Here is a 26,532-nt window from a genome sequence, read left to right on the forward strand (position 1 = left end):
AGAGAGACATCAGGTACCTTTTCCTATGTTTCTCCATCTTAGTTTTTTGAGATGGGTTTTCTCACTGAACCTGGGTTTTCCTGATTTAGCTAGGCTGTCTGGACAACAAGCCATAGTTACCCTCCTGGCTCTACCTCCTCAGTGCAGGGATTGATTACAGGCACCTGTTGCTGTACCCGGCTATTGTTTGTTTGTTTACTGTATGTGGATGCTGGGGTTATCAAACTCAGGTCCTCATCCTTCTGTGAACCACTTTACCAACTAATCCATCTTCCCATCTTAGGATCATTTTTTCAGGTGCAAAATGGAGGTTAGAAAGACAAGTGCCACCTTAGCTCATAGTGACAGAAACAAAGCAGGTCTCAGACCCAGACTCTGCAGCACCCTGCCATCATGGAGAGACTTCCTGCTCCAGGAATAAACCAAACTCTGCCCAGCATGCCTGACTAGATCTTATATTTATTTCTGTGGCTGTGGTCTATCCACAGCTCTTCCATACAGTACCTGTGGTGCAGCCCCACCCACAGAGCCCCAGGCAGCCACAGGGTGGCCCCAGAAGGCCTTGTGACTCCAGGCTCATGCTGTGGTTAGATCAGGAGGGCTCCTGAGGTGGTTGCATGCACTGGCCCCGTGAGCTCCTGTCTCATCTCTCTGTCCTAGCTAACAAGGAGTGGGAGGCAGGCTGAGGCCTTGGCTGCTGGTCGTTTCTAATACTCCTCTTTTTGTCTTCCTTTCCTGTTCGGGAGACCAAATATTTCTGGGGCAAAGCAGACGGGAGGATGGAGGACTGTGGCTGCTTGGGGTACAGCTCTGATGTCCCCCAGATTGAACCCAGGCTGGGAGGCTGTGGGCTCACTTAAAGAGCTAGCATTTTTGTCTCTGAGAGGGACTGTTTGGTTTGGAGCCTGTTTTCACTTTACCACAAAAATGAGTGGCTTTTTCTCCCTCTCTCTTTAAACAAAGGCGGGCCATTTGGTTTCCATAACTCAGATCATCTGAGTCCTTCCTGGAATGGCCACTTGGGAAGCAGGGCACAGAGACTTCCTCCTTCTCCACAGAGGGGCCCCGTGTCTGGTTTGGGGGCCGTGCCAGCCCCCCATTGCAGCCTCTGCCAATGCCAGTGTGTTGTGCTGTTTATGGGGCCATAACCATCCACTCCAAGAACAATGGGGCCCTGCTTCTCTGCTCACTGGGTGGCCATTTTACTTCACTGCTTCCTGGCACAGCACAGAATAGAAAGGGGTAACGAAGGCCAGGAGCCTGGAGCAGCAGCCTGCTCTGTCTTGTTCACAACCAGGGAGAAAATTAGAGAGGGGTGGGAGTTGAATGAGATCGGATTTTCTTTTTTAATGAATGTGAAATGCATGTATTTCAGAATTCTAAGTAGACCTATGACATATTAATCTAAATCCTTTGTCTATAGGAGTCTGATAATCAGACAGAAGTTTGACTTAAATCAGGATTTGAGAACCAATGAGTGTTATTACAGTGTCATTACAGATTGAACACAATCTGGGACACAGCATCCTGGAAGCTGGCTACAGGTGTGAAGAGGATGGAGGAGACCCTGCCCTGACAGATCCAGGTTCAAATCCCAGGTTTTGCTCTGACTAGTGTGTAACTGGGGCCAGGTTCTTCTATGAACGGTGGCTATGACATCACTGAACTGTCATGTGTAAGTAAATAGAAATGAATTAAAGCACAAAGTATGGCACTTGAGACTTAATAAGGACTCAAGAAGCATCCCTTCACTTTATTACTACGGCACCCAAGCCTTTACAGTCTACTGCAAATGTGAAGACCGCAATTTTCAAGATGCCTGAGTGCTTATTTATATTGATCAGCCATACTGACATCATTTAGACACCAGGAGTTTTGGAGAAGTTTCGTGTGTGCGCCCATGTGTGTGGATAACTATGCATGAGGTCCATTCATCCTCTGTATACAGATAAACACATTTATGCTGCCTTTGCTCAATACTGTACAGCCATAGTCTTACAAGATGTCCATTAGGAAGGGAGAGAACTCACAAATGCTCACAAATGCTCATTCTCCCAAATGCTAGTTCCTTGAGTTAGTGCCACAGCATAAGAAGGGCCAGAGCTGGAATTCAAATCCATGTTTTGTTGAAATGATCAAGACCTTGACTAGGAAAGCTGGACCCCAGCAGTGAGCATACCTCAAGGGCAGACAATCAGAAGTCCCAGCGCCATGACAGGCCTGGAGAATCCCCCTGGAGACCCTGCTTTAAGGGCCATGTACTAAGAATCTGCAACCACACTGAAATGAGTCCCAGTCCCAGGTTTCTAACCCTAAGAACATAACATTCTTCATGTTGGGGAAGAAGTTCCCAGAATTCTTCCTTATAGTTTGGGGACTACGGATTTGGAATAAAACCAAGATTAAAATTCATTAGCCAATCCAAGCACCAATCAGTGTGTTCTTTTTAAGACTGATTAAATAATTCAAATACTTTTCAAGTCTTGGCAACCTTTCCTTGGTATAAATATGTATTTCTGGCAAGAAAACCAAAACAGAAAAATAGCTCCTCCTCCTTATCTAAGCCTAAGAACTGATGTAAGCCCTGAGAGCTTACATCCCTGCTGTGCAATTTGCATGAGTTCCAAGAACTGAAGAGTTCTGCTGGGCTGCCCTGCTGTTGTTCTTAGAGCCCCTTGGGTCTAGGGAGCATCCTCAGGGCTTGACATGACACTGCTCATGTCATGAAGAGCTGAGATGCAGAAGTCCATCATGGCTCTGCCACTCACAGGGATACAGCCCCAGGCAAAGCTTTTTGCCCTGATCACCTCTTAGGAGTTCTTTTCTAGAAGATGGCAACCATACTCAGATTTTGTATTATATATCTGAATGGAAATTATTATGAAAAGCTTAGCATTTGGTAAACACTCAACATGTTAACTGCAGTAGTAAGGTGGAGAGCTGCCAGATTCACTGTGGAACACAAGGTGAAAATATTCTAAATTGAGGTGCTCTTGTCACGTGTCTACCACGTTTCATCAGGATCACAGTCTGTCTGTCTGTCTGTCTGTCTCTCTCTCTGTCTCTCTGTGTCTGTCTGTCTGTCTGTCTCTGTGTCTATCTCTCTGTCTCTCTGTCTCTCTCTGTCTCTCTGTCTCTCTCTCTCCCCCCCCCTTCTCTCTGTCTACATATATGAGATCCACTTATCCAAATAGGGTTTTGGAACATGCATATACATGTATATATGGTGTGGTGGTTCTCAAGTGGGGGCATGTGCCCCATAAGGGAACAGATGGGAGCATCTGAGACAAGATGAGGAATGACATGGGCATCTCCACAAGAATTATCAGCCCCAAACATCAGCACGGTTGAGGGAGATGTCTGGTGTGATGTCTGATGTGGCTCAAGATCTGTCTTCAGTCCACAGCAGCAAGGCTCCAGTCATCCTTTTAGAGCTCAGAGCCCCTTGGGTTGTTAGTGCAATGTCCAGAAACTTCAGAATTGTTAAAGATACCGAGAAGAGGAGAGAGAGGGAACATGTCTGAACAGAAGGATGGTGTTTCAGGCTCTCATGTAGGCTAGGTGAGGCCCAGGCCTTCCTATTGGCCGATGGGATAGCATCTGTGCTATCTTTGGTGAAGCTTCATCATATACATGTGGCTCTTACGGGTACTGTACTGCTTTCAGGGTCATGACCTGATGGGGTAGGGGAACTGTAGAGCCCAGGCACCGGATACACAAACATCTGCACAGGTCTGGGGTTGGGTGCAGTTACAGCAGGAAATGAAGAGGCTTGTCCTGGGTCACTGCATTTGCAGGGAGGGATGTGTATTAAGATCATACCCCTCCCACAGAAGAGAAGGAGGCAAGAGAATAAGCCGTGTATGTATCCAGACAAGGGTCAGATGCTCTGCAGGTCTCTGATAGTCTCCACTGACCTTACGCACAAATTTTTATCTCCACAGTGCTCACATCAGTGTTTAAACCTGCTTGTCAGAACAGCTCTTCTGAATTCTCAGGATGAAATTTTATTTTTATCTATTACAAAAGTAACATGTACAGTATAAAATTTCTGAGTTGATGAAACTCAAAGTATTTGATAATCATAACCCCCAGTGATAAATTCTCTCTCTCTCTCTCTCTCTCTCTCTCTCTCTCTCTCTCTCTCTCTCTCTCTCTCTGTGTGTGTACATGAGACAAGCTTTTCCCATACACCCCAGTCTAGCCTTAAACTCACGGTGTAGCTCAGGCTGTGCTTTCCATATTGGCCTCCTGAGTGCTAGGGTTATTAAGGGTGTGCACCAGCACGCCCAGCTGATAAACATCACAGAGGCCTTCGGGTATAATATTTCATTCTCTGTGTATTATTTTTATAGAATTCGGATCACACTGCACAAAACTTTGTGGGATTTGGCATCCACCTCTCTCTGAAGTTCTTACAGAAGCTTTGGGTACTGCAAGAAGACCAAATGAAGGTAACAGGGCCCAGTGTTCTTACAAATCATTTCCTCCTCTCTATAAATCCACACCAAAAATGTCTTGACTGTTGACATTTGTAAAACATACAAATTATTCTCTCAGCAAAGCTTCAGCCTTTTAAAGTGTTGTAATCCTAAGGTCCAAATCACTGCTGCACTCTAAACAGCTGTAATTTGCTAAGAATAAATATGCTCTTAAAAACTTTGTTTTTCCTCCACCAGCAACAATTCAGGATTCATGCACAAGGCATGTGCCTTGTGACACACAAGTCTTCTGGCTGTGCACAATTAGATTTGGAAGATGTTTACTTTTGGAGTTGCGATTAAGAGGCAAACCTACCCCAAAAGCCCAAAGTCAGGACAGCAAGCTCTAGAAGGATGAAATCTTCACAGAAACCCAGAGGAGGGAGGAGGTCCCTATCCTCACCCCCTGAGCCACACTGCATGACATGTACTGCCATGGTATACAAGCTGAGGCCCAAACTGAAATGCTCAGGGTGTTAGTCGCAGGCATTCTTTACTGCTTCTCCTCAGCAGACCCAACAGAGCCTTTCCCAGTGAATGCCGAGTAAGGAGTTAAACAGCACGGGGGCCTGCCCGGGGCCCCCAGGGTCTAGCTGTGCTCAGTACCTTCTCTAGGATCACCCTACAGAAACCACAGAGAAGCAGGGTTGTACCAAGCCCCACTCCATCACTATATGTATACAGGCACTGTTCATGCAGATCCTGCCGCCTAGTGCAGAGGTGGAGGGAGATGCTAACTTCCCACACAGAACAGAAGGGTAAGGGTAGAGGCAGGCTTCAGGGGGGAACTCAAGCAAGTTTACCTCACCACTGTCTATGAAGAAGACCGTTTTGTGCCTGAATCTGTACAGGGCTTACCGTTTTCTCTTGAGGCCATTGAACAATCGATAGCCCCCAACATCTAGTCTGACTGCACGTGGACACTTGCAGATACCTCTGTCAAGCTGCCTCTGTAAAAGTCTCTGGCAGCAAACCCCCAAATCCACACTCCCATGGTGAATTTCAACTTGCCTGATGATTATTGGAATTTGGATGACATGAGCACTCAGTGGCCTACTCCTTCCAGAAGCCACTTTAAAACTAGGACAAAACCTGTGCCTTGTGCTCCATCTGAAAGCTGGGGCACTGGAGATACGCACAGACTAAAGGAGAGGCCATGGGGCTCAAGTGAAAGGAACCACTCAGGAAAGCAGGAAGGAGAGGTGTTGTCATGTGACCACACTGCTAGCTACTGAAAATGATGCTCTAAACCCCGGGATCGGCCTTCCCTGGACTGGGGTTCAAGCCTCCCCTCTCTGCAGTGCAATATCAGACAAGCAATCAAATCCCTCTGAGGCAAGTGCACACCAGTCACCTGAGCGCTGGAAGCTGGGACTTTGGGATCCTGAGGGAATTTACATTTCATGGCAAAGTAGAAAGGTGGTCCAAAGTCTTGGGGTAAGATTGCCCAAGCCTAAGTTGTTACCAGGCCATCTAGTGGCCTCTGACACAGATAACTCTTCTCTTCCAGTGTGGCTGTGGTGCTGACCTGGGGGAGAGATGTCACAGAAGGGGACGTGGGCAGCACAGGGACAAGCTAGGCGCTCAGCAATCGGAAGCTGCTTCCTCTTAGATGAAGCTTCCTGGGCAAGAATAAAGACCCTACAGGCTCCTCATGTCTCTGCATTCCGGTGTGCACAGTGACATTCTCATAGCAGATCAGCACCCCAGAAACTCAAGCAAACTGCATGCAGTGCCTTTGACCATCACACCTGATGCTCTAACTCACACCAAAGGCTTTTGTTGGGAAGTCTCAGGTTTCTTCTTCCTTTTCCAGTCCCCTCTATCTGCTGTCACTGATGCATTGATAATCACCTCTGGGTACCTGCAGCAGCCCTGGCTCCCAGATGTTTCTTTAGATGAAGTGTATAGTTTCTGGATAATAAGACCAAGTCTAGACAAACAAACACCCTGGGCCATTCACAGTCAAATGAAGGATTTTTTTTCTTTTCCCTTTTGGAAAGCTGAGCCTCTTTGGGGGACCTTTAAAAATTGCCTGTTTGAGAAAGTATCTTCAAAGGTCCCAACCTTCAGGAGTGTACAAAAGTAAGCCACCGCCAGGCCTGTTAAATAGGAAATCAAGCTGGGAAGTAACATTCATATAAAAAGTGAAGCGTGGCTGTGGAAGTCGATAGCGAGTATAAAAAGCCAGTGTCTTTGTTTCTAGTCCTGGTTACACGGCCCAAGAGCAGTCTGGCACGTGTCTTATTATCACATAGTAAACTGTCTGTTTTTTTATTTACTGTGCATAAAATGGGTCATTTCTCAGCTCACACCCCAGTGTCCTCATTTCAGCATACGAATCTCTAAGCAAGTGGGTTTCCAATTGGAAGCAGCCCTTCCTTTGGCACAGAACACTAAATACTGAAGTCAAAGAATGTGCCAGGATAAACCGATAACATTTGCAGTACTTGCAAGGTATGTTCTTGGCCAGAAGGGACTTCAGCCTGGTGATTAGAAAGTCAACCAAGTTTAATATGTATGCTAGGCATAAATAATTATAAAAAATTTAAATTAAGCTTAATAACTTCAGTGAGTTCTTTTCTAATAGGACAAGTGTATTTATAGAAATCTTAGAAAAAAAAGACAGGAAGAAGAAAATATAAATTTACTGTAGTCTTATGCAGGGGGTGGCTGCTGCCAACATTTCAAGGTGTGTGTTTCAAGTTTGCTCATGACTGTGTGTGAAGAAAACCTGTGCAAACATGGCTTTTATGTACTGCTTGTAACTTTGTTTTAACATAGGATGTAACATTCCCACAACAGTCTCCTACAATATTAGGAATTATGAAGGGTGACTTGTGTTTTGAATGTGGCTCATCCACCAAGAAACATTTATGCTGTTCTTTAAATGTTCCCTGGCTCTCTTCTTTTCTTCCTTTACTGTCATGAGAAGCAGCACAATAAGCACCATGTTACCATGTCTCTGTTGACCAGGGTCTCTCAACCTTCCTAGTACTGCATTCCCTTAATACAGTTCTTCATGTGGTGGTGACCCCCAACCATAAAATTATTTTCGTTGCTACTTTGTAACTGTGACTTTGCTACTGCTATGAATGGTAACGTTTTCTCCCATCTTAATCTCACTCTCTGAGACTTTTCTCAGAGAAGCCCACACCCATGCTTCCGTACGTCTCACTTTCTCTTTCTCTCGACTCTCCTGCTTTCGTCTATCTGAAGATATTCTTATTAAACCCAGCTCTACTTCATAAATGTGTTAAAACAGTAGGGTCATTTTCAGTACTGCCTTCTAAGACGTCTAATGGTGTCTTACTGATCATACATGAAAACGTTGTTCATCTACATCTTTGCCAATCCTGAGCACTGAGGTTTTGTTCCTTTTTCCCAGGTTTGCTATAGCAAAGTCAGCAATTGGAGCTGGATGTGGTGGTGTAGGCCTGCAATCACAGTACTGGAGAGGCTGAAGGAATAGGAATTCAAGGAAGTCCTCAGCTATATGGCATGTTGGAGGTCAGCTTGAGCTACATGGGAACTTGTGTCAAGAACAAAACCAAAGGAAAATGAAAGAGAGCTGATTGTCTCCTCTTGCATGTCCGTGGCCACACTGGGTACTCTCTCTGGGATTAGTGAGCATTGGTTTTCTTGTAAGTTCCCTTTTCATCTGTTCTTTTTACTTCTGGAAACAGTTTTATTATTTGTGTGCACATGTGTGGACATGAGACAGGCACTGAGGACTCAGTTCTCTCTCTCCTCTGTGGGATCTCTCCTCTCTTAAACTCTGGTTGTCAACCTTTTGGCCCTGTATTATATATATTATAAATATTTTTCCTTATTTTTTTTCCTTTTTATTTTTGTTCAGGCTGGTAAGAAGAGAATTTAAAAACATGTGCTTACACCATCAACTTTTTCTCCTTAGAGCTTAGTCCTTTTTTAGTTCAATGTTTTTATCTACTGGATAATTATGCAAACATTTACTTTTCTAGAAATTTTATATTTTCATGTTCACATTAAACATCTGGAATTTGTTTAACTGTAAAGTGCAAGATAAAAATCAACTATAATCATTTCTCTAAGCAGTTAGCCAGCTGTGGCAGCACTGCTGATCTAAATCATCACTTAATTTAACACTAAGTTCATAGTGAAGTTTGGCTCTGTTTGGAACTCAGTGTTATTGCTGTTTGCCCATTATACCAGTCACACACTATTTGAATGATTTTTTTTTTGGTCCATTCTAAAGTCAGCCTAGTCAGGTCTCTGCATTTCAACTTGGCCAGTCTTACAGTTTATTCTTCCATATAAAGTTTAAAATTATTGTGCTAACTTAAAAGTTTCCATGGGAATTACCACTGGGGTTGTACTAAAAATAAATATTAAATTTAAAGCAAGTAACATCTTTACAATGCTCTGTTACTTCTCTGTTTAGTGACAGTGACATAGCCATGGGTACTACTGAAGTACCACCTGTAGCCAGGAGTGAGCAGCTGTTTGTGGCCATGTGTGAGTCCCACCCACCACACTAAGCCTCTCAACGACCTATATGACATAGTCGCTACTGTCACAAGCTCTTCACAGATTAAAACCAAAGCACAGAATGTTGCATAACATGTTACAGTAACAGCTGGAGGGCAGGTAACCTTCTCCAGACAGGGCATTATGCCTGGGGTCTAGACCATGTATCGATTCTCACTTTCTTTATATCCCCATAAGGGTTTTTCTTATGACTCTAATATGACTTTATAAGTTGTTCTCAATAGATTTTGTTTGTCATTACATTTTTCCCAGAATATTTTTTAAAAGATTTTATTTATTTTATGTGTGTGTGTCTGTGTGTTTGTGTCTGTGTGTGTGTCTGTGTCTGTGTGGATTTGACAGTTGTGAGCTGCCTGATGTGGGTGCTGGGAACTGAACTCAGGTCCTCTGGAATTGCAGATGGTGCTCTTAACTTCTGAGCCATCCCTCCCACTCCCTGGACTATTTTCTAATGGTTGCCGTTGAATTTTGGGCAAAGGTATTCTGGGTAAAAGTTGAGGTTTTATAGCTGGGGGTAGTGGTAGGGGTGAACACAGAAGAGAACAATGATAAATAAAATGTCACAATAAAACACATTAATTGTATGTTAGCTAAAAAAAAAGTTCCTGAGAATTAGAAAAAAATAAGGGAGGGACTAATTGTGAAACATCGTGTAACAGCCCTCTTGTAGTCTAGCAACATTGTCTAGCAGAAACTAGTGACTCTAGTTCCTAGGAAGGAAAGATCATTCCAAAGTATTTGAAGGTGCTGATGCTGTCTTCAGTTCTCTTGTATCTTTAGTGATGTTATGGCACTGTCTAATGTTGCAGAGATGGCCATGTGCAGCTATGAACACTTAAATAAAACCAAGTGAAATTAATCTTGAGTTTCTTAATCACACAGCCAGGTTTCAAGTACCAACAGCCACCTGCCACATGTGGGGACCACACTGGCTGGCTTTCTAGAACATTTCTACCATTTGCAAGATGGCCATGCTAGAACCATCAGGTTGCCATTACAGAGGAGTAAGATGGAATGCCTCGATATTTCCTTTCTAACTTTAAAGTGAATGCCTTTCATCGTGATTTAGTATTTAGAATGACACTGAGTTTAAATTTGTATTTGGAGATGTGTGTCACTATGTTAAGGTGACATGCTTTTGCTTTTCACCTCTGGCATCACGGTTTTGCTGTGTGACAAGCAAATTCCCTGTGAGATCGAGTCCCTCTCTCTGTCTTCTGCAGCCCTCCAGGCTGTGCTGGAAGTGGGTTGAGTTTGCTGTTCAAGGTGCTTCCCCACTCCAGTGGCCTGTATTTCTCTGAGTGAATAAGTGGAGGGCTGGCCACAGGTGGCGCCCGAGTGCATACCAGGAAAGGAAGAAATAGGAAATCAGAGTTCATAGATCAACTGGCAAGTGTTGGTCTGTCCTGTCCTGTCCCCTCCTAACATGACCTCCTACCCCCTATGGTTTGCCCTCACAGAAGACCAGTTCAAAAGCTCACTGTTCTGGGATGAAAATCAAATCTTCCGAGTTTCTGCCTTTTCTTGGGATTGGGCTCAGAGGGAAGGGGATTTATAGTGACTTTGGTAGCAGCTTCTACATTGTGGACAATGAAAAATGGTTTTAAACAGCACACGTATTTTGGACACACAAGAGCAGTCCCAGTTTTTAATAAAACTAACTGAATGCTTTCAATGTTTGATATTAGCCCAAGCTAGAAATTCCAGATGTCTATGAGGAAGCCGCTGCTTGTGTTTAAACAATCAAGAGAGTTTCAAGGTGTCAAGGAGAGAAAAAAAGGTGTGTCCTTCGATTTTCCTAACTTAAAAACAGCTTAAGACCCCCTGTCTTCTGGGGTTACATGGAGAAGAGCCAAAGTGGGTGGCGAGCTGCCTGTGGGTGGGGTCTGCCTTCCTTCCCTCCTACACCTCTGGGCTGTCAAGCAGAAAGGATGAAGCACAGGAGCGCCCAGTGTGATGGAAAATACAGCCCAGTGTGGCTGTTGTTTATCACTGGAAACGGGAGCCAGGAATTGTCCCTGTGATGGACACCAGGTGCAAATAATAACCAGGCTCCCGGCATCTGCCCTTCTCGAGCCAGACCTCCCATCTCTCCTGGACAGCCACTGAGTCACGTCTTTAAACTCAGATCTTGCCTGCTGCAAAGGTTCCATTGTTATGACAGTCTGTTTTCCCTCGTGAGATGCGCTTAGTTTTACTTCCATATTCCTGATTTTATGTGAGGAATTCACCACAGTGAGAGTTTCTTGGCTACTCCCAGCAAGAATCTTCCAGATTGAAAAAGTCCCAGAGTCCACACATGCGAGTCTAGTATTCTGCTTTTTGCTTTATTCGGGATTAATCTGTTTAGACCATCTTGTTTCCATTCTAGAGTCTCCAGTGCTTTGTTGAGAAGCCTTGAGCTTCACAGGCCCGAAATAAGCAGGGCATGAACAGGTAGTGAAGGACCTAAGACCATAGGAAGGAAGCAGGCACTCACTGCCTCCTTAGGGCTGGTTCAGTGCTGGGGGGTATGCAATGAACACTGAAAACTCATGCCAAGCCTCATCCTGATCCCCTACTTGGGCATCCTTGGATTGTACCAACCCAGGAGGGGGTCCAGACTCAGGTCAGAACCAAGAACATCAATAGGACCAGCTACTTCCCCCTGGAGGCCTCATTAGCACTGAACAGTTCTCTGAAGGCCCCTGTAAGAGGCTGTACTGGCAAACTTCCCATCCCATCCACCACAGTGTCATATAACGGCTTTGCTGGCAAGTCCCTCCACCCCCACACCAGTGTGACACCAGTACTTACTGAGTGTGACTGAATCATTGATTTTGAAGCTGCAGAGGACCCTGTCCACATTGCGGGCATGTCGGAAGCCATTTCCTCTTACAACCACTTGAAAGGACTCTGAAATGAGGAACAGCAGCACACATTACATGACCATCACCTGTAAACTCGCTTTCTGTCCACCACAGAGCCCCTGGCTGTGACTTCAAGAAGCTTCACAATCCAGACATCAGATCAGATAGGAGAACAAAAGCAACAGGAAGGCTTTGCTCCACCCACTGACCCCTCCTCCCCGATGTTCTCAAGGAAGGCATAGAGCTTCCTGCTCAGAAGCGCCATCCCTACTTTAGCTCCTGCCTCCAATGCCCCCTCCTCTCACCTCTTCTCTATTCAAATCTTACCCACTTTTCAAGTCTAGACAATTCTAAAACAACCAGAGGGGAACGAGGGAAGGGTCCTTTACTTCCTCTCCAACATCCCTCCTTCAATCCAATTTACATTTTGGAATCTCTTGAGAGACTTTACTTAGACCCCAGATGTCTCATCAGCTTTAGAAACTACAGTCCCTGGCACATCAGAACCTGCACTTAAACCTTTGTTGGGCACACAGTTATGTAGTGTCTGGTCATATTCTTTTGTCTCTCTCCCCCAACCAGAAAAGTATTCCTTGAGGTCAGCAGTTGTATGATGCTTCTGCACCTCTCCTCTCTCCTGGGGACACAGCTGTCTTGTGTAGGAGTCACTGTATGAAGCTACTGAACTCTGTGGAGGTCAGGTGTCAAGCACTACCTGCTTGAAGGGGCATTGGGCCTTCAGTGCAGGACCATTTCTCTATGACTAGAAGAAACCTCATGGGCTCGCATATCAATTTCACACTGGTAGAGTGTGTATCCAGTTAGTAACATGTATGACTGACATTGATTGTTACAGGTTAAAAATCTCTTTATAATATTGTCCTATCAAGGAAAGCAGCCAGTTAGTGACATGCTTAAGAATACCTGTTTATACTAGATATCAAGCAATTGATTCTGTTTATTTATTTACTTATTTCTGTGTGTCTGTGCACCTGCATCTAGAAGCCAGAGGACAACCTTAGCCACTGTTCCTCAGGAGCAGTCCTCCTTGCCTTTTGAAGCAGGGTCTCTCCCTGACTTTCTGATTGCCAAGCAAGCTGGGCTGGAGGGTCAGTGAACCCCAGCTGCCTGTGTCTTCCTAATGCTAAAGTTACACACGTGTACCACCAGGATGGCTTTAAGAGTTGTCTTTTCTCGAACCCGTGTTCTGGGGATTGAACTCAGATCCAGGTGCTAAGCACTTTATCAATCAAGCCATCTGCCCAGATCTCACTCGCCTTTGTCTTGATGGCCTGTGTATAAATGAAAATTGGGGTTTGGAATAATGCTTTAGCAATATACAGAGACAGCGCAGAGTCAGAAGAAAACTGCGGCAATTTTGAAAGTGTTTCTGAAGTAAGCTGCTACCCAAGGAGAGAGACTTTCGGAGGGAGAATGTGTTAAGGAGCTGGCATAGGTGACTCTTTCAAAGTTAAATGTCATGAGCTTATGTCACATTCATTCCAAGAAAACTCAGAGATCTTGTTTGCCAAGGCAATAACTGATAGCTAATGGCCCCTCACTGTGCCAGCCCAATGATGAGCATTGTGTGGATCTGATGTCGTTACCATGTCCCCACAGGCCAGGGGGTGCAGCTGAGAAAGTGATCTCATAGATACTATGTAATCACCCAAGAGCACACAGATTAAAAAGACCCCAGACCTGATTTGGAATCCAGGGCAGCCAAGCCTCTCACTTAGCCTTCATCCACCATCCTAAGACCATCTGGTAATCCTAATTTTGGACAGGTGGGCTCATTTGTCATGATCTATACATGAGCCAGGGACTAGGTGTGAGGAGGCCAGAGGCATGGATGGTTGACATTGCAAATAAGAGGAGAAAGGAGGAATCAGAGGAATGGAGACCAGAGGGCAAGGGGATTAAAGTTTTGTCCTTCGATGATTTGCCCAGAACTAGTAAAGCTGGACTCATCCTCAGGGTCAGAGCCTTGGTTCGGAACTTTATTAACTGATACAGTTTTTCAGGACTGCAGTCAGAAGCAGTAAGGATTTATACATGCATGTTGATTGCTGGGTCATGCAATTACTAAGTTTAGAAAAGTGGGTTTAAAACTTTAGCTGCTCCCCACCCTGGTGCATTGGTGAACATCTGGTTCAGTGGGCGGTAGACTCTTTCTGCATCTTATTTCCTCAAGGCAGCTAGGAGAAAGCTATCTTGTGTTTCTGGTTTGAGTGGCAGACATATAGACATCTGGTTGACGCTTCTGCTGATTCTGCATGTTTTCTGCTTTGCCTTTGGCCTCCCTCTTGTTTCCTCACAGATCAGCAAAGGGAGAGGAGATGCTGGAAACAGGCTGAGTGCCAAGCTCTCTTCTCTAACACCATGTTCAGCACTGCTGGTTCAGCTGTTGAGGCCTCTATAAAAGAAGGTCCCCACATGTCTGGTTGGCCCAGCTTCAGGGAGTTGAGGAAGGAAGACAGCAGGGACCTATGATGGGAACCAAACCATGCAACCACTTAGGCCTGGGGAGAAGAGTTAGAGCGAGAGGCGGGCTCTTACCCTGCCTGGCACGATTTCCATGTCAGTGCACACATTTGGCTTCCAGAACAGCTCAAACATCTGACCCAGCAGCCCTACTGGGATGTCAGATCCTTGTACAAAGAAGTTATATAATCCAACTCTGTGTGATGAATCTGTAGCAAGGAGGAACCAGGATACCCTTCACCCAGGACATCCCACTCTAATGCTCCTGGTCCTCAGAACCCTACCTCTGCCCTTCACAGTTCAGTGCTTACAGGAAACGTGCACACAGGGCCTTCTGTAAGAGCCCAACTCCTTCAGGAAGTGTCAGGGTGGATTGTGGGCTTTCAGGGTAGAATTGTCTATGTGTAGTGATCTTTAATTTGATCTTTGGTGACATTTATCCTTTAAGGAATGTATCCTCAAGACATATAAGTTCATAAGGATCCTTTTGTAATTTTTATCCCTAATGGTAATATAAGGTTCTTAATAGCAGAAGCTAGCGTTTCTGTTTCTTCTGGATGCTTGTTTGTGTCTGACCTGGGGTGGTTTGTCTCCATGTAAGCTCATTGGATGAAAGAAAGACCAAGAGGGGAAAAAGCCAGGTGCTCGTGTTTTCAGGTCCCAGACTGGTTTAATTTCTGTATTTTCTGAGGTTAACAAATGAAAATATGTTCACCATTATTAATCATTTCAGAACACAAATAAAAACATGTACAAGAACTCACAATGGCATCTTCATAGGAGCCTACAACAATGGATGTCCATTAACTGATGAATAAGCTTCTCTACCTAATAGAATATTACCTAACCACCAAAAGAGACCAGGTTCTAATGCACACTGTGACACGGAAGCCTTAGGAACGCTATGCTAAAGAGAAATCAGATGCAAAAGGCCGTGCATGGCAGGATATCATTCATGTAAAACACCCAACTTAGCCAAGTCAGAGACAGGAAGCCTTAGTGGCTTCCTGGGTGGGTGGGGTGGGAAGTGACTACTGACTAGGTACATAGTTTCTCTCTGGATGAGGAAAGCATTATGGAATTAGGTAGCTGCTGTGGCCAACAAGACTGATAGGTTAAAAAGATCAAGGGAAAATTTCATAGTTTGTGAATTAAACAGAGCAAAAACCAAGGAGACCAGCAAACTTACTCTATACGCTTTCCTTTTCTTCTTTATTTTTTTTCCTTTTTAAAAAAAATTACAGCCAGGCAGTGGTGGCGCAAGCCTTTAATCCCAGCACTTGGGAGACAGAGGCAGGTGGATTTCTGAGTTCGAGGCCAGCCTGGTCTACAGAGTGAGTTCCAGGACAGCCAGGACTAACAGAGAAACCCTGTCTCGAAAAACTAAAAAAAAAAAAAAAATTACAATGTATAGTTTTGGAATGACTTCCTCTCATTCTCTGGACATTTGCATATTTTCTTCTTGCTCTGCTCACTCAATACTGCTGTGTCTGACTACGGTCAGGGCTATATCATTCTGTAGGTCATTTCCAGTTTTCTCTCCTAATAAATGCTTATCGCACCTTGTAACATATATTAGAATGCTTCGATTTTATAACAACTTCTGTGAGACATAACTGGCATATGCTAGTACCCATGGGAAAGGTAGGATTTGACGTGAGACACACTTGACAGTAGACAGGATGGTGACCTCTTTCTAACCATCAATGTTTCCCTCTGTTGCCTTTAACACCTGTATTCTGTTCTTCCTTCTCTTCCAGAAACCACTGGTCTGCTTTCCAAGGAAGCATCCTTTTGTTGGGGTTGGTCTTGTGCACTGTGTATTTAGAGTTCTGTGTTGTATTCAGATGCTGAGTTCTGTTCTCTAAGATCAGGTTGCAATGTGGACATGGGCATTGTATTGACCAATGTGTTGTAAAGAATACTCCACAGTAATCTCTGGGTAGTAAAAGACTAAAGCCAGTGATTGGGCAGGAGAGAGAGGAAGGAGGATATAGCAAGATAATTTCCTGCAGCTGCTACATTGTATATGCAGTGGAGCTCGGTGATTGGGCAGTATGAAAGGTAGGCGGAGTGAGGAATTGGGAGGAAGGAAAGGGAGGAAGGGACAGTGAAAGGAAGGAGGCTAGCAACCATGGAGGAAGGTGGATGGTTCGAGAGCAGTCCTGGGTAGCTACTTATCAAAAGGTTAGATATTGGCTATCAATTTTAATTGTGTTGGCATCTTGTTAATTGAGCATTTCCAAATATATAAATCCATTGGACAATCTTTAAGCATTAATAGCCTTCATTCTACTGGGTACCGCAAGGGTGGTGGATATTGTCTGGGGTTCAGCCTAGCTTTGTGGATGCAGCGTGGTGGATCGGCAGAGCCATCCCTCACGCTGGCGTCTCGTAGGTCTAGTTGTGGCATGCTTGGCCTCTGGCCACTTCTAGCTGTGGTGCACATGGCTTCTGGCTGCTTCTAGTGTGGAACATGGCGACGAGAGCTAAGCAGAGCCACCCTGCCAATTAGATAGCCAGTCCGTGCTGCGGATTTTCGAAGTATCACCTGTTTCAGGCAGAACTTGAGATGGAGCAGGGGGTCTCAGGTAGGGACCACGAAGGGAAGGTAAAAGATAGAGGTAGAGGGAGGTCGTCATGAAGCAGGATGGACCATGAGGATGGACCATGAGCATGTGGCCAAGAGAAAATCGCTCTGAGAACACACGTGGAGCAGAGCAAGCAGAGCGAGACTCAGTTGGCAAATAATACTGCTGGGATGTAGGTTAAAATAGCTCAGAACCAGCATAGACCCACAGCTACTCAATAGAATACAGTGTCTCTGTGTCTTTTATTTGAGCACTACATGGGCTAGAGTGGGGCTGAAACCCCTATAAAATGACTTCTATATCAGTGTTCTATATTATGTTCGGCTTCTTTGTTAGTGTAATTAAGACTCACCTGTGATTACTTTGAGGTTTACACAGAGTTTGTTTCAGGGCTCAGTATTATTCCAACATACAGAAAAATCAAATTGTTTCTGTACATTCACTTGCTTATGAATATATGAGTGGTTTATAGCTTTGAGTCTATTAACAACAGCTAGTATGAGCAACTGTCTGTTCATTTGTCTGGTCATAGATTTCATTTTCCTTTTTATCTTGGGCAAATGTCTAGGGCTGGCAAGGCTGACCCATTCAATCTGCATATGTTTAATTATTGTAAGAAGTTGTTTTCAGGGCTGAAGAGATGGTTCATCAGTTAAAAGCACTAGCTGTTCTTCCAGAGGACCTGAGTTCAGTTCCCAGCAACCACATGGTGGCCTGCAACCATCTGTAATGGGATCTGATGCCCTCTTCTGGCATATAGGTATACATGGCATATAGGTATACATGGCATATAGGTATACATGCAATACTCATGTACATTGAATAAAAAACCTTTTAAAAATTGTTTTCCACTGTGCCTTCCCACTTTGCATTCTCGTTGACAGTGTATGAGAGTTCTTCTTCCAATCAGAAATATTGATTGGAAGGGGATGTGTGTGTGTGTGTGTGTGTGTGTGTGTCTAGAAGATCATGAAACATTCACTCAGAAGAGAGTCTAGTGTCAGGCAGGAGTGCTCTGCGAAACACTGAGAAGGTCAAGAAATGAAGCCTTCATCTGACTTTGCCTGAGTCGAGTCTATTTCATGCCTCTCAATTCCAATAGCAAATGTGAAGGTGTAAATACTTTGCTTTGGAGTAACCTCCCCTGCCTCGTGAGAAGCTGTGGGGGACAGTGGGATGCTACAACTGCCTCTGAAGTGACCCTGTGAGAGGCTGAGTGTGATATCCTTTCTGGAAGTGCTGGTAAGGACTCCAAGTGAGACCAGCCCCGATTCCAATCAGTTCTCTCCTGTAGTCGTTGCTCATGGGAGTCTGTGGTGAACTCTGAGCCCAAGGCCTACTGAGCTCAGCATAGGGTGTGCTAGGCAGGAGCTCAGTTAGGTGGAGCCAGCCTTTCGATGGATAGCCTTTCCTAATTCCACAGAGCCTGACATGCAAGAATGTTTAATAAGAACTTTTAAAGGCATCCATGTTGAGAGGGAGCAAAGTTGTTTGAGGAAAGGTGTCAAGGCTGCCACTCAGTAGGTAACCGCTGTGTGCTTTGGAATAGGGACTGGATCAAGACAAAGCAGCACGGTGAGTGGCCCCACATATTGGTCTGAGTTGGGGCTGACGGCATGGAACGGAAAGGGGCTGTTGAATGGAAAGAATTCATGCATTTCTTAAGGAAGCTGCTCTCTCCCAACAATGGTTATCCATGGGGCAGACATAGCTCCATTGTCACTAGACCTGGCTTTCCAAGACAGTATGGAAGTTGGAATCTTTAAGAGCATTGGTGTCTTAGTATGCTAACAACTGTATTTTTAAAAACTGCAGTGTGAACAGAAAAGAACACATGTGTGAGTCTCTCAAAGCCTGCAGGCCGCCAGCTTGCAGCCTCTGAGCCTGGAGGCAATCTGTAAAGACTCTACTACACAGGTACTGTGTCTAGTGGTTTTCCCTAACCCTGCTTTATGTGAAGCTGGCTATTTGAGCCAAAGTTCTACTCTTCATAGTAGTCCTGGAAGAACGTTATCCCCCTCCATATCCACTGCCTAGTACCCCAAACTAAACAGCCTATCCACAGGATCTGGCAGACCTCGTGGGCTCAGTACTTCTATGCCATATGCATGAAGTTTATATACACAATTTTAAAAATCATCTTGAACACCTTAATGGCATGTAAGGGAGACTTTGAGTAATTAATTGAATCTAGAATTATCAAGGAAGGCTTTTTTCTGTTGTCTAAATGGCTACTGCTTTTTAATTGTGTTTCATTCTAACTAAACAGTTAAAAAGGATAAGAACCATGTACAGTTGCACAGAAGGAGTTAAAAAGGTGCAAACAGAGGAGAGTCTATGGCGTTGTGCTATGAAGGAACACATAAATGAAGACACGCATCGACTTTTGTTGACGGCCTATTCAGTGTCGGGCACTCTGCTAGGCAGTGGGACCTGGTGTTTAGGGGAAGAAATTAAGGATTCTTGAGAATTAGAAACTGCCCATCCCCTGCAGGCTTTCTGATGTCTCACAAGTTTACTACACGTCCAAGATCACAAAGCCAAAGCCTGGGTTTCTTCCTGCATGAGATAATTGCACAATCAAGGGACTCTCTTGTCTTTTAATTACTTTGAAGTTCAGAATTATAAAAAACCATTTTGTATTCACACAATACACAAAGTTCAAGTACTCTGAATAATCCACTCTCTGCCTAGGAGCTCAGGGGTCGCAGACCTTGAAGTTAATAAGGTCTAATCCAGTTTAGGCGCCACCATGTGCAGACTCATTACAAGGCCCTGGAATGGCTTTGTGATCATATCTTTTGTCAAGTTTCCCTCCCCTGTGTTTTTTGATTTACTCATTTTACATGCACGTGTTTTGTCTGTATGTATGTGTGTGCACCATGTGCATGCTTTATGTCCTCAGAGTTTCAGATGATTATGAATCACCATGTAGATGCTGGGTACCTGGGTCCTTTGCAAGTGCTCTTAATTCCTGAGTGTCTCTCCTGCCCACCTGCTTCACCCTTACAAGGTACACTGTATAGCTCAGGCTGGCCTTGAACTCTCCATCCTCCTGCCTCAGCCTCCCAAGTGATGGGGTTATACATTCACATCACCATACCAGGCTTTTCTGGAAAACATTCTCCTGCAGCGACCTCTGTGGTGAACCCATATCTCTGACATCTGTGTTTACAAACAATTTATTTGAACATGTGAAGGGGATTTTTAAAAATTGCTTTTCTTTGGAAAATTAAGACATATTTCTGAATAGTCACCACGTATTTTGCTAACAACTTTACAGACATGTGTATGTATACTTGTGTGTGTGTGCATTCATGTGTGCACACATGCATTCATGTAAGTATGGAGTTAGGCATTGAGTCTTGCTAACATGCATGTATATATGTATGTATGTATGTATGTATGTATGATGTATGTATGTATTTTATGTGATGTTGCCATAGACTTAGTGTCTACCTCCTTGGCTATTTTCAATTTCTCTAAAATGCAATCAATAATTGAGAAAGAAATCAACAAGAACTCCCCCAATTACAGCAGTAAAATAAGCAAGCTCTTCCTGCTGGGTCTACTGTCTCATCAGGGTGGGGTGACAAATTTCCTGTTGATAATGACCAGCATTTGATGTTCAGAGACTAGCAACAGCACATCAACAGGGGACTCAGAACAGTGAATGGCAAAAGGCCCAGAGGGACAGGGACCACCGAGTCCATCCTTGTGTCTCCATCACCCAGCAATATGCCAGGCCCTCAGCCGGTTAAAAAGATTATTAAATGAGTGAAACAAGGCTGGGGAGAAGCCTATGTATGAGAGAAGCTCGTGCTCGAAGCCTTATAGTTCAGAGCAGGGTGAAACCTAGGTTTCCATCACTCAGAGATGATATTGTGACTCAAAGACAAGGCTGCTCTTGGGGCTGCACAGATGGCTCGGTGGTTAAGAGTACTGGCTGCTTCTCTAGAGATCCTGAGTTCAATTCCTAGCAACCACATGGTGGCTCACAACCATCTGTAATGGGATCTGATGCCCTCTTCTGGCATGCCAGCTCTATATGCAGACAGAGCACTCATATGCATTTTATATATACATATATATAAAGAGCATTAAAAGGCTGCTCTCTAGAGACTTTTTCCATTGAAGATAAATTGTAATGGGCCTGAAATTCTATATCATTACTTTGTAAGGCCTGATAGATTGAACAATTAAGACAAGTATATATACACAGAATACTAAAGAACAGCATTTCAGGGGAGGCCGAGGGCTCACCATGAACCTCCATGTAATCTGTAGGCTGTCTGTAGGGCTCTACTCACAGGCAGGGTGGTGTGGTGGTCAGCCTTGCACTGAATGGGAATCCAGGATTTCTAGGCTTGCCCTGCACTCATATTCCATGAGAGGGGGGGTTTAAGAATCAAGTTCAGGCTTTTCAGCAACTGACATGTTCTCCTTTCTCTTCCTTTCCCCACAGCAGATTTAATTAACAGTGTCTGATTTTTTTCCCCAACAACCTGCCTCTTGTCCCCCTTTAACTCTCTTCCCCATGAAACAAATGTAGATTTGAACTCAAAATACCATCAACTGAATGAAAGAGATTAGCACTCAATTTCAACTTACCTCCTGCGCAGATGGTGGATGGTTCAGCTGCTAGAATTTCGATGCAGGATTTCTTTAAAATCTGGGTAGAGAGGAAATAAAACAGTCAATAACCAGTTTGTTTTCTGGAAGAGAAAATTAAAGACAGTGCTCTCAGGTATGAGAAACAGGAGCTGAAGGACATCAGAGTGCAGGGGAAATGGTGAGTAACACACCACGGTCAGTGCCACAAATTAGTGAGCCAGGCTGTGCCAGATGTACTGAGTGTCCACATGGCTGTGAGACACATCCATTCATCTGATCTTTCAGTATTTATTGTAGGTTTTTATTGAACCTATAATACAGGAGTCCTGTTTTGAACCAAGAGATTCAGTATGGCATTACAAATGTTATCACTAAAGTTTCTCCCTTAGGGGAGATGTGAACATGTCAACAATCCATAGGGCCCACCATGATGAATTCTCAAAGGCAGAGTTGATCTTGTGACAGATGGTGGCGGCAGTTTGTCTTGGAGGACAGTTCCTTACAACAAACTGTGACTTTCACGTGACATGATGAACAACGGCCTGTGCTAGGCAGGAGCGAAGCTAAAGGGGCAAATGGCAGGGGACAAACCGGAGAGCTTATGGGAAGACAGTATGGGGAAACTATGCTGAGGGTCCCCTAAAAGGGCAGCTGCAAATGGGACTTACATGGAGAGCAGTGGGGTCAGCTGGGGTACAGTTGGGGAAAGCAGGGAACATAGTGGACATGGGGGCACAAAAAGGGGAACAGCAGAGACGAGGAGGAGGCACAGGTATGGCCAGAGAGACAGTGGGATGGACCCCTCCTCACAGGCATGGTGGTCACACTGCTCAGAGTTCCTTTCATAGAAAAGGTCTGGGAAGTTGACTTGGTGATCTCGGCAGGTTTTATGCTTGTCTTACTCTTCAGGAGGACCCTGTCCTCCTTCAGATGGGAATGCATCCTTCCACTGAGTCATGCAGACTGGAGGAGGAGGAGGAGGAGGAGGAGGAGGAGGAGGAGGAGGAGGAAGAGAGCTCAGGACTATGAAGGCTCCATCAGGGACATGTAAGCTTCTCTCTCTATCCCCTGTTCAGTACTGACTCTAACATTTCAACTAAGAATTTTAAACAAATAGGGTTGCTGAATTAATCTGCTAAACAAATATGGTTAGGATTCATTCTCTATGAAATTAGAGATGGCTCAGAGAGTTGAAAGGTACCATTTCTGAATGAATGAAAGGGTATTTGTTAAAGTGATGTAATTAATAAAATCCTGTTTGTGAAGGAGGGATGTGTCTTTTAGACCTGGGAATTTATCTGTATGGATGCTTATGTGGGCAAACTGCTTGTTCCGTGTCTTTTAGACCTGGGAATGTGCATTTATCTGTATGGATGCTTATGTGGGCAAACTGCTTGCTCCAGCTCACACTTACACAATCCACCTACCACAATATATGATTAAATGCAAAAGTCCATAAATTACAATTCAGGGAATGGACTCTGCAGAGGAGTGAGCAGGGATGTGGGGAGGGGTTCCTCTCTTGTGAGCAGTGGCGTTGGCTCCCTGCCTCCCAGCAGTAAGTGCAGAAGACTACTCGAGAACATCTTAATCCGTGGAATGAAAACATACCAGTTTCTCAGAAGAGACAATATTTACCCATTCCAGGGAGAAATCTAGGCATCCTCAGAGAGCAGCAGCATAAAAGGAAATGAACAAACAAGCATAAGAAAATCTTTATCTGGAGAGCAGATGAGACAGTCAAAGCTTCTCAGGCATGTCAGTAGGCATGAGCATGGCGTTAGGAAACACCAAAGAAAAGCAACATTTCTTTCTTTGTCCATTTTATTTTCAATCATTCATTCCTTCTCTTTGTGTGCGTGCATGCGTGTGTGTGTGTGTGTGTGTGTGTGTGTGTGTGTGTGTGTGTTGCGAAGAACAAAGGACCACACTGGATATTACTGTTATATCTACCTTGTTTTTTGAGTTTCTCATCCAGACTGGCTGACTAGCCCCCAGCATTCTCCTAGTCTTTGTCTTCTTAGGGCTGAGATTACCTACCCTTTTAAACAAAAAAACAGAAAAACTTGTGTTCTCAGGCTAGAACTCAGGTCTTCAGACTTGGAAGGCAAGCACTTTTCCAACTGAGCCATTTCCCAAACCCTTAGTTTAAAAATGCTTGCTTCCTTCCTTCCTTCCTTCCTTCCTTCCTTTCTTTCTTTCTTTCTTTCTTTCTTTCTTTCTTTCTTTCTTTCTTTCTTTCTTTCTTTCTTCCATTCTTCCATTCTTTCATTTCTTTCTTAGTCCTTCTTATAATACAGCTTTATGGAATTTTTGTAATCTGTCTTCCCATGACCCTACTTGTTCTTAGCATCATCTTGATTCTGCACTTGGGTGATGGTCCCCCTAGCTTTAGTTTAATCTGATACCATCCTCATCCCACACAGTTGTGGCCTCAGTGTCTCATTCCTGCTAACCCCTGTCCCAATGTCAGTGACCATGGAATGTTCTGGATGTCATCTCTCTCTCTTGTGCATCTTTATTGGCATCAGAAGTCTCCACATTACTGTTCCTGAGCTCCTAATCCCCTGTGTCATCAGTCTGACTTGACAGCAGGGACAACCCCGAGGAGCCATTTAAGAAAGAGGCATGTGGCTTCTCCATGCTTCCTCATCCTGTGGTCCATCTACTTAGGCCTTTAGTAGCATCCTAGGATGAGACACTGTCTTCCTCAGGTGGCGCTACCTCCAGAGGGAGGATGACTACCCTCTCACTCCCACCATATACTTCTTGTTGGCTCTCCGGCCTCTTGGGTTACTTTACTCGTTCTTAGGGACAGGTCTCCAAGCAGACCACATTTAAAGAGATGGAACTAATTCAGAGGGATGCCTCAGTAGACAGCAGCATCCGGACGACACAGAGCTGTGTTTTGATGTTTTGGAAAAATTCCTCAGATTTCCTCCAGAAAGTCTCCATGATCACTTAATCATCCACAACTGAAGATTTCAAAACAGCACGAGAATTAAGCTGAGCTATTGGGTCTGTCCTCTTTCCATTTCCCCAAACAAGTAAGTACATGACACGTCTGCTCACGTAAGTTCCTAAGTTTCTATTGACATTTCTGAACCAATCCTAACATGTAGCTAGGATTTGGTAAAAGAAATTTCGGTGATGTTTTGACTACAGACACACTAACAGGGTCTGTCGTAATAAACACATCCTATATTATTTTCTTGAAGTATCTGCAATTAGCTGACAACTGTGAAGAGCATATAAAAGGCCAAAAAATGTCAGCCAAGTGCTGTGATTCAGTCAAGTAAAAACACAGCTTTCCCAACCTTAATGTAAAACATCTGGAAGAAACCATAGCTTCCTGTAGAGTAAAATTCATCAGTGGGGGTATAGGCAGGATTTGTCTGGGACCGTAGCTCCTGCTAGATTGAAATGTCTGGTTTCAAAAGGTAGGGAAGTCTTAATGGTATGGGTGGTCTTGTGTTGGGGGGTGACCCCTTGGTTATCAGCAGCCCAGACTATATTGTCATCAGTCTGCCTGAATGGCAGCCAAGAGCAGATCAGTTTAGAGACTGAGAGTCTCAAGGCAGGAGCTAGTGGGACCCTCCCCTGCACAGTAGCTATGGAGGAGAGATGTATATTATATATTGTTAGGTCCAAACTCCTCCAAAGCAGCAGTGCCGCTAACTATGACAGTTTGAGCTCAGCTCAGGCTGAACACACAAGGATTGTTGGCGGATAGATAAAAGGTCACATGAGGCATTTCTGGGAAACCAGGAAACTTTATCTCTTTCTTTATCCCTTCATACCTGGATGAATGGGGCATCTGAGTTCCTAGGAACATGGACCTGTTTTTTGTTTGTTTGTTTGTTTGTTTGTTTATTTTTGTAAAGATTTGCTTTATTTCTATTGGGAGGAAGGAATAGGATAGATATAACTGTTATCCAATTTGCTGTCCACTGTGTACACACATACACACACACACCAAGAGTTCCCCCCCCCACACCAAAAAAACAAAAAACACCCTCAAACCGTACCAATACTTCATATTTTGACCAAAAGAATAGATCCTGGGAAGAAGTGCAAAATGCAAAAGAGCAAGATGGCTGCCTCCCGACCTATTTTGCATACTAAAGGCTCCCCTTCTCCTCCACGGTGCTAGCTCCCAAGCAGTTCCAGTTTGTAGGCTTCCCAACCATTTCTTTATAACTTTTCACAAGGTTTTCCCTGCTTCCCTTTTCTCTCTGCTCCTGAAAGATACCCCTGGCATTCCCCAGTCTGCTCCTCTCTCTGTTCCCAAGAGGTAACCATGGTGGCTATAGGCTTCTCTAGATACTTCTGGCTACTCCCTCTCTACCACTGGAGACTCAGCCATGTACCTATCATATTTACAATCAGCCTTTCCTCCCCCATGGAGCAGTGCAGTTTGGTGGTTTCATTGCTCTGTCGTTTACATGTACATTGGTAAGTCACTGGAGTTGAAACTCTGGATGGAAAGGAAGAGATTCACACAGGTCTGGGGTGATGTCAGAGGTGAGGCAAGGGCCCACTGCTCTAGAGTAGGGATGAGGCCCACATTACCGTGTGCTTTAGATAATCTTAAGTGAGGAGTTGGGTTTTGGCCCATGGTCCTTGATGATTCTTGAACGTTTGAATCCCAATTTTGGAAAGCGGTTTAAAATGATGACTAATAGTTGTTAGCATTTCCACTAGGCTCCAACCAACAGTTACCTAGCAATGGCCAGGTAGGAGCCAGGAGCTGGGCTGGGCTGGGCATATAAGGACTGTTCTGGTCTCTCTCTCTCTCTCTCTCTCTCTCTCTCTCTCTCTCTCTCTCTCTCCCCTCCCTCCCTCTCTGCCCCCTATCTTCTTCCTCTCTCCCCATGTGTTCCCAGTTGGCCTTTTGCCCTCTTTCTCTCTCCTTTCTCTTTCTGTCTTCTGTCTGTTTTCTCTATCTCTACTCCCTTCTCCAGGCCCCCTTCCCAGGTCACA

At 44.5% G+C, this 26,532-nt stretch overlaps 1 protein-coding gene across 1 annotated transcript in view; it reads right to left on the minus strand.

Annotated features, from left to right (window-relative positions):
- Antxr1 (ANTXR cell adhesion molecule 1) overlaps positions 1-26,532 on the minus strand; it is a 197,714-nt gene that overhangs the window by 104,878 nt on the left and 66,304 nt on the right. The window contains exons 9-10 of the mRNA XM_028778462.1: positions 21,547-21,607; positions 11,808-11,906 (exon numbers count right to left, since the gene is read on the minus strand). Coding sequence (XP_028634295.1) covers positions 11,808-11,906; positions 21,547-21,607 — 160 coding nt within the window. The remainder of the gene's footprint in view (positions 1-11,807; positions 11,907-21,546; positions 21,608-26,532) is intronic.

The sequence above is a fragment of the Grammomys surdaster genome, unplaced genomic scaffold, assembly GCF_004785775.1.
Source record: "Grammomys surdaster isolate TR1022 unplaced genomic scaffold, NIH_TR_1.0 336, whole genome shotgun sequence".
Classification (NCBI taxonomy): domain Eukaryota; kingdom Metazoa; phylum Chordata; class Mammalia; order Rodentia; family Muridae; genus Grammomys; species Grammomys surdaster.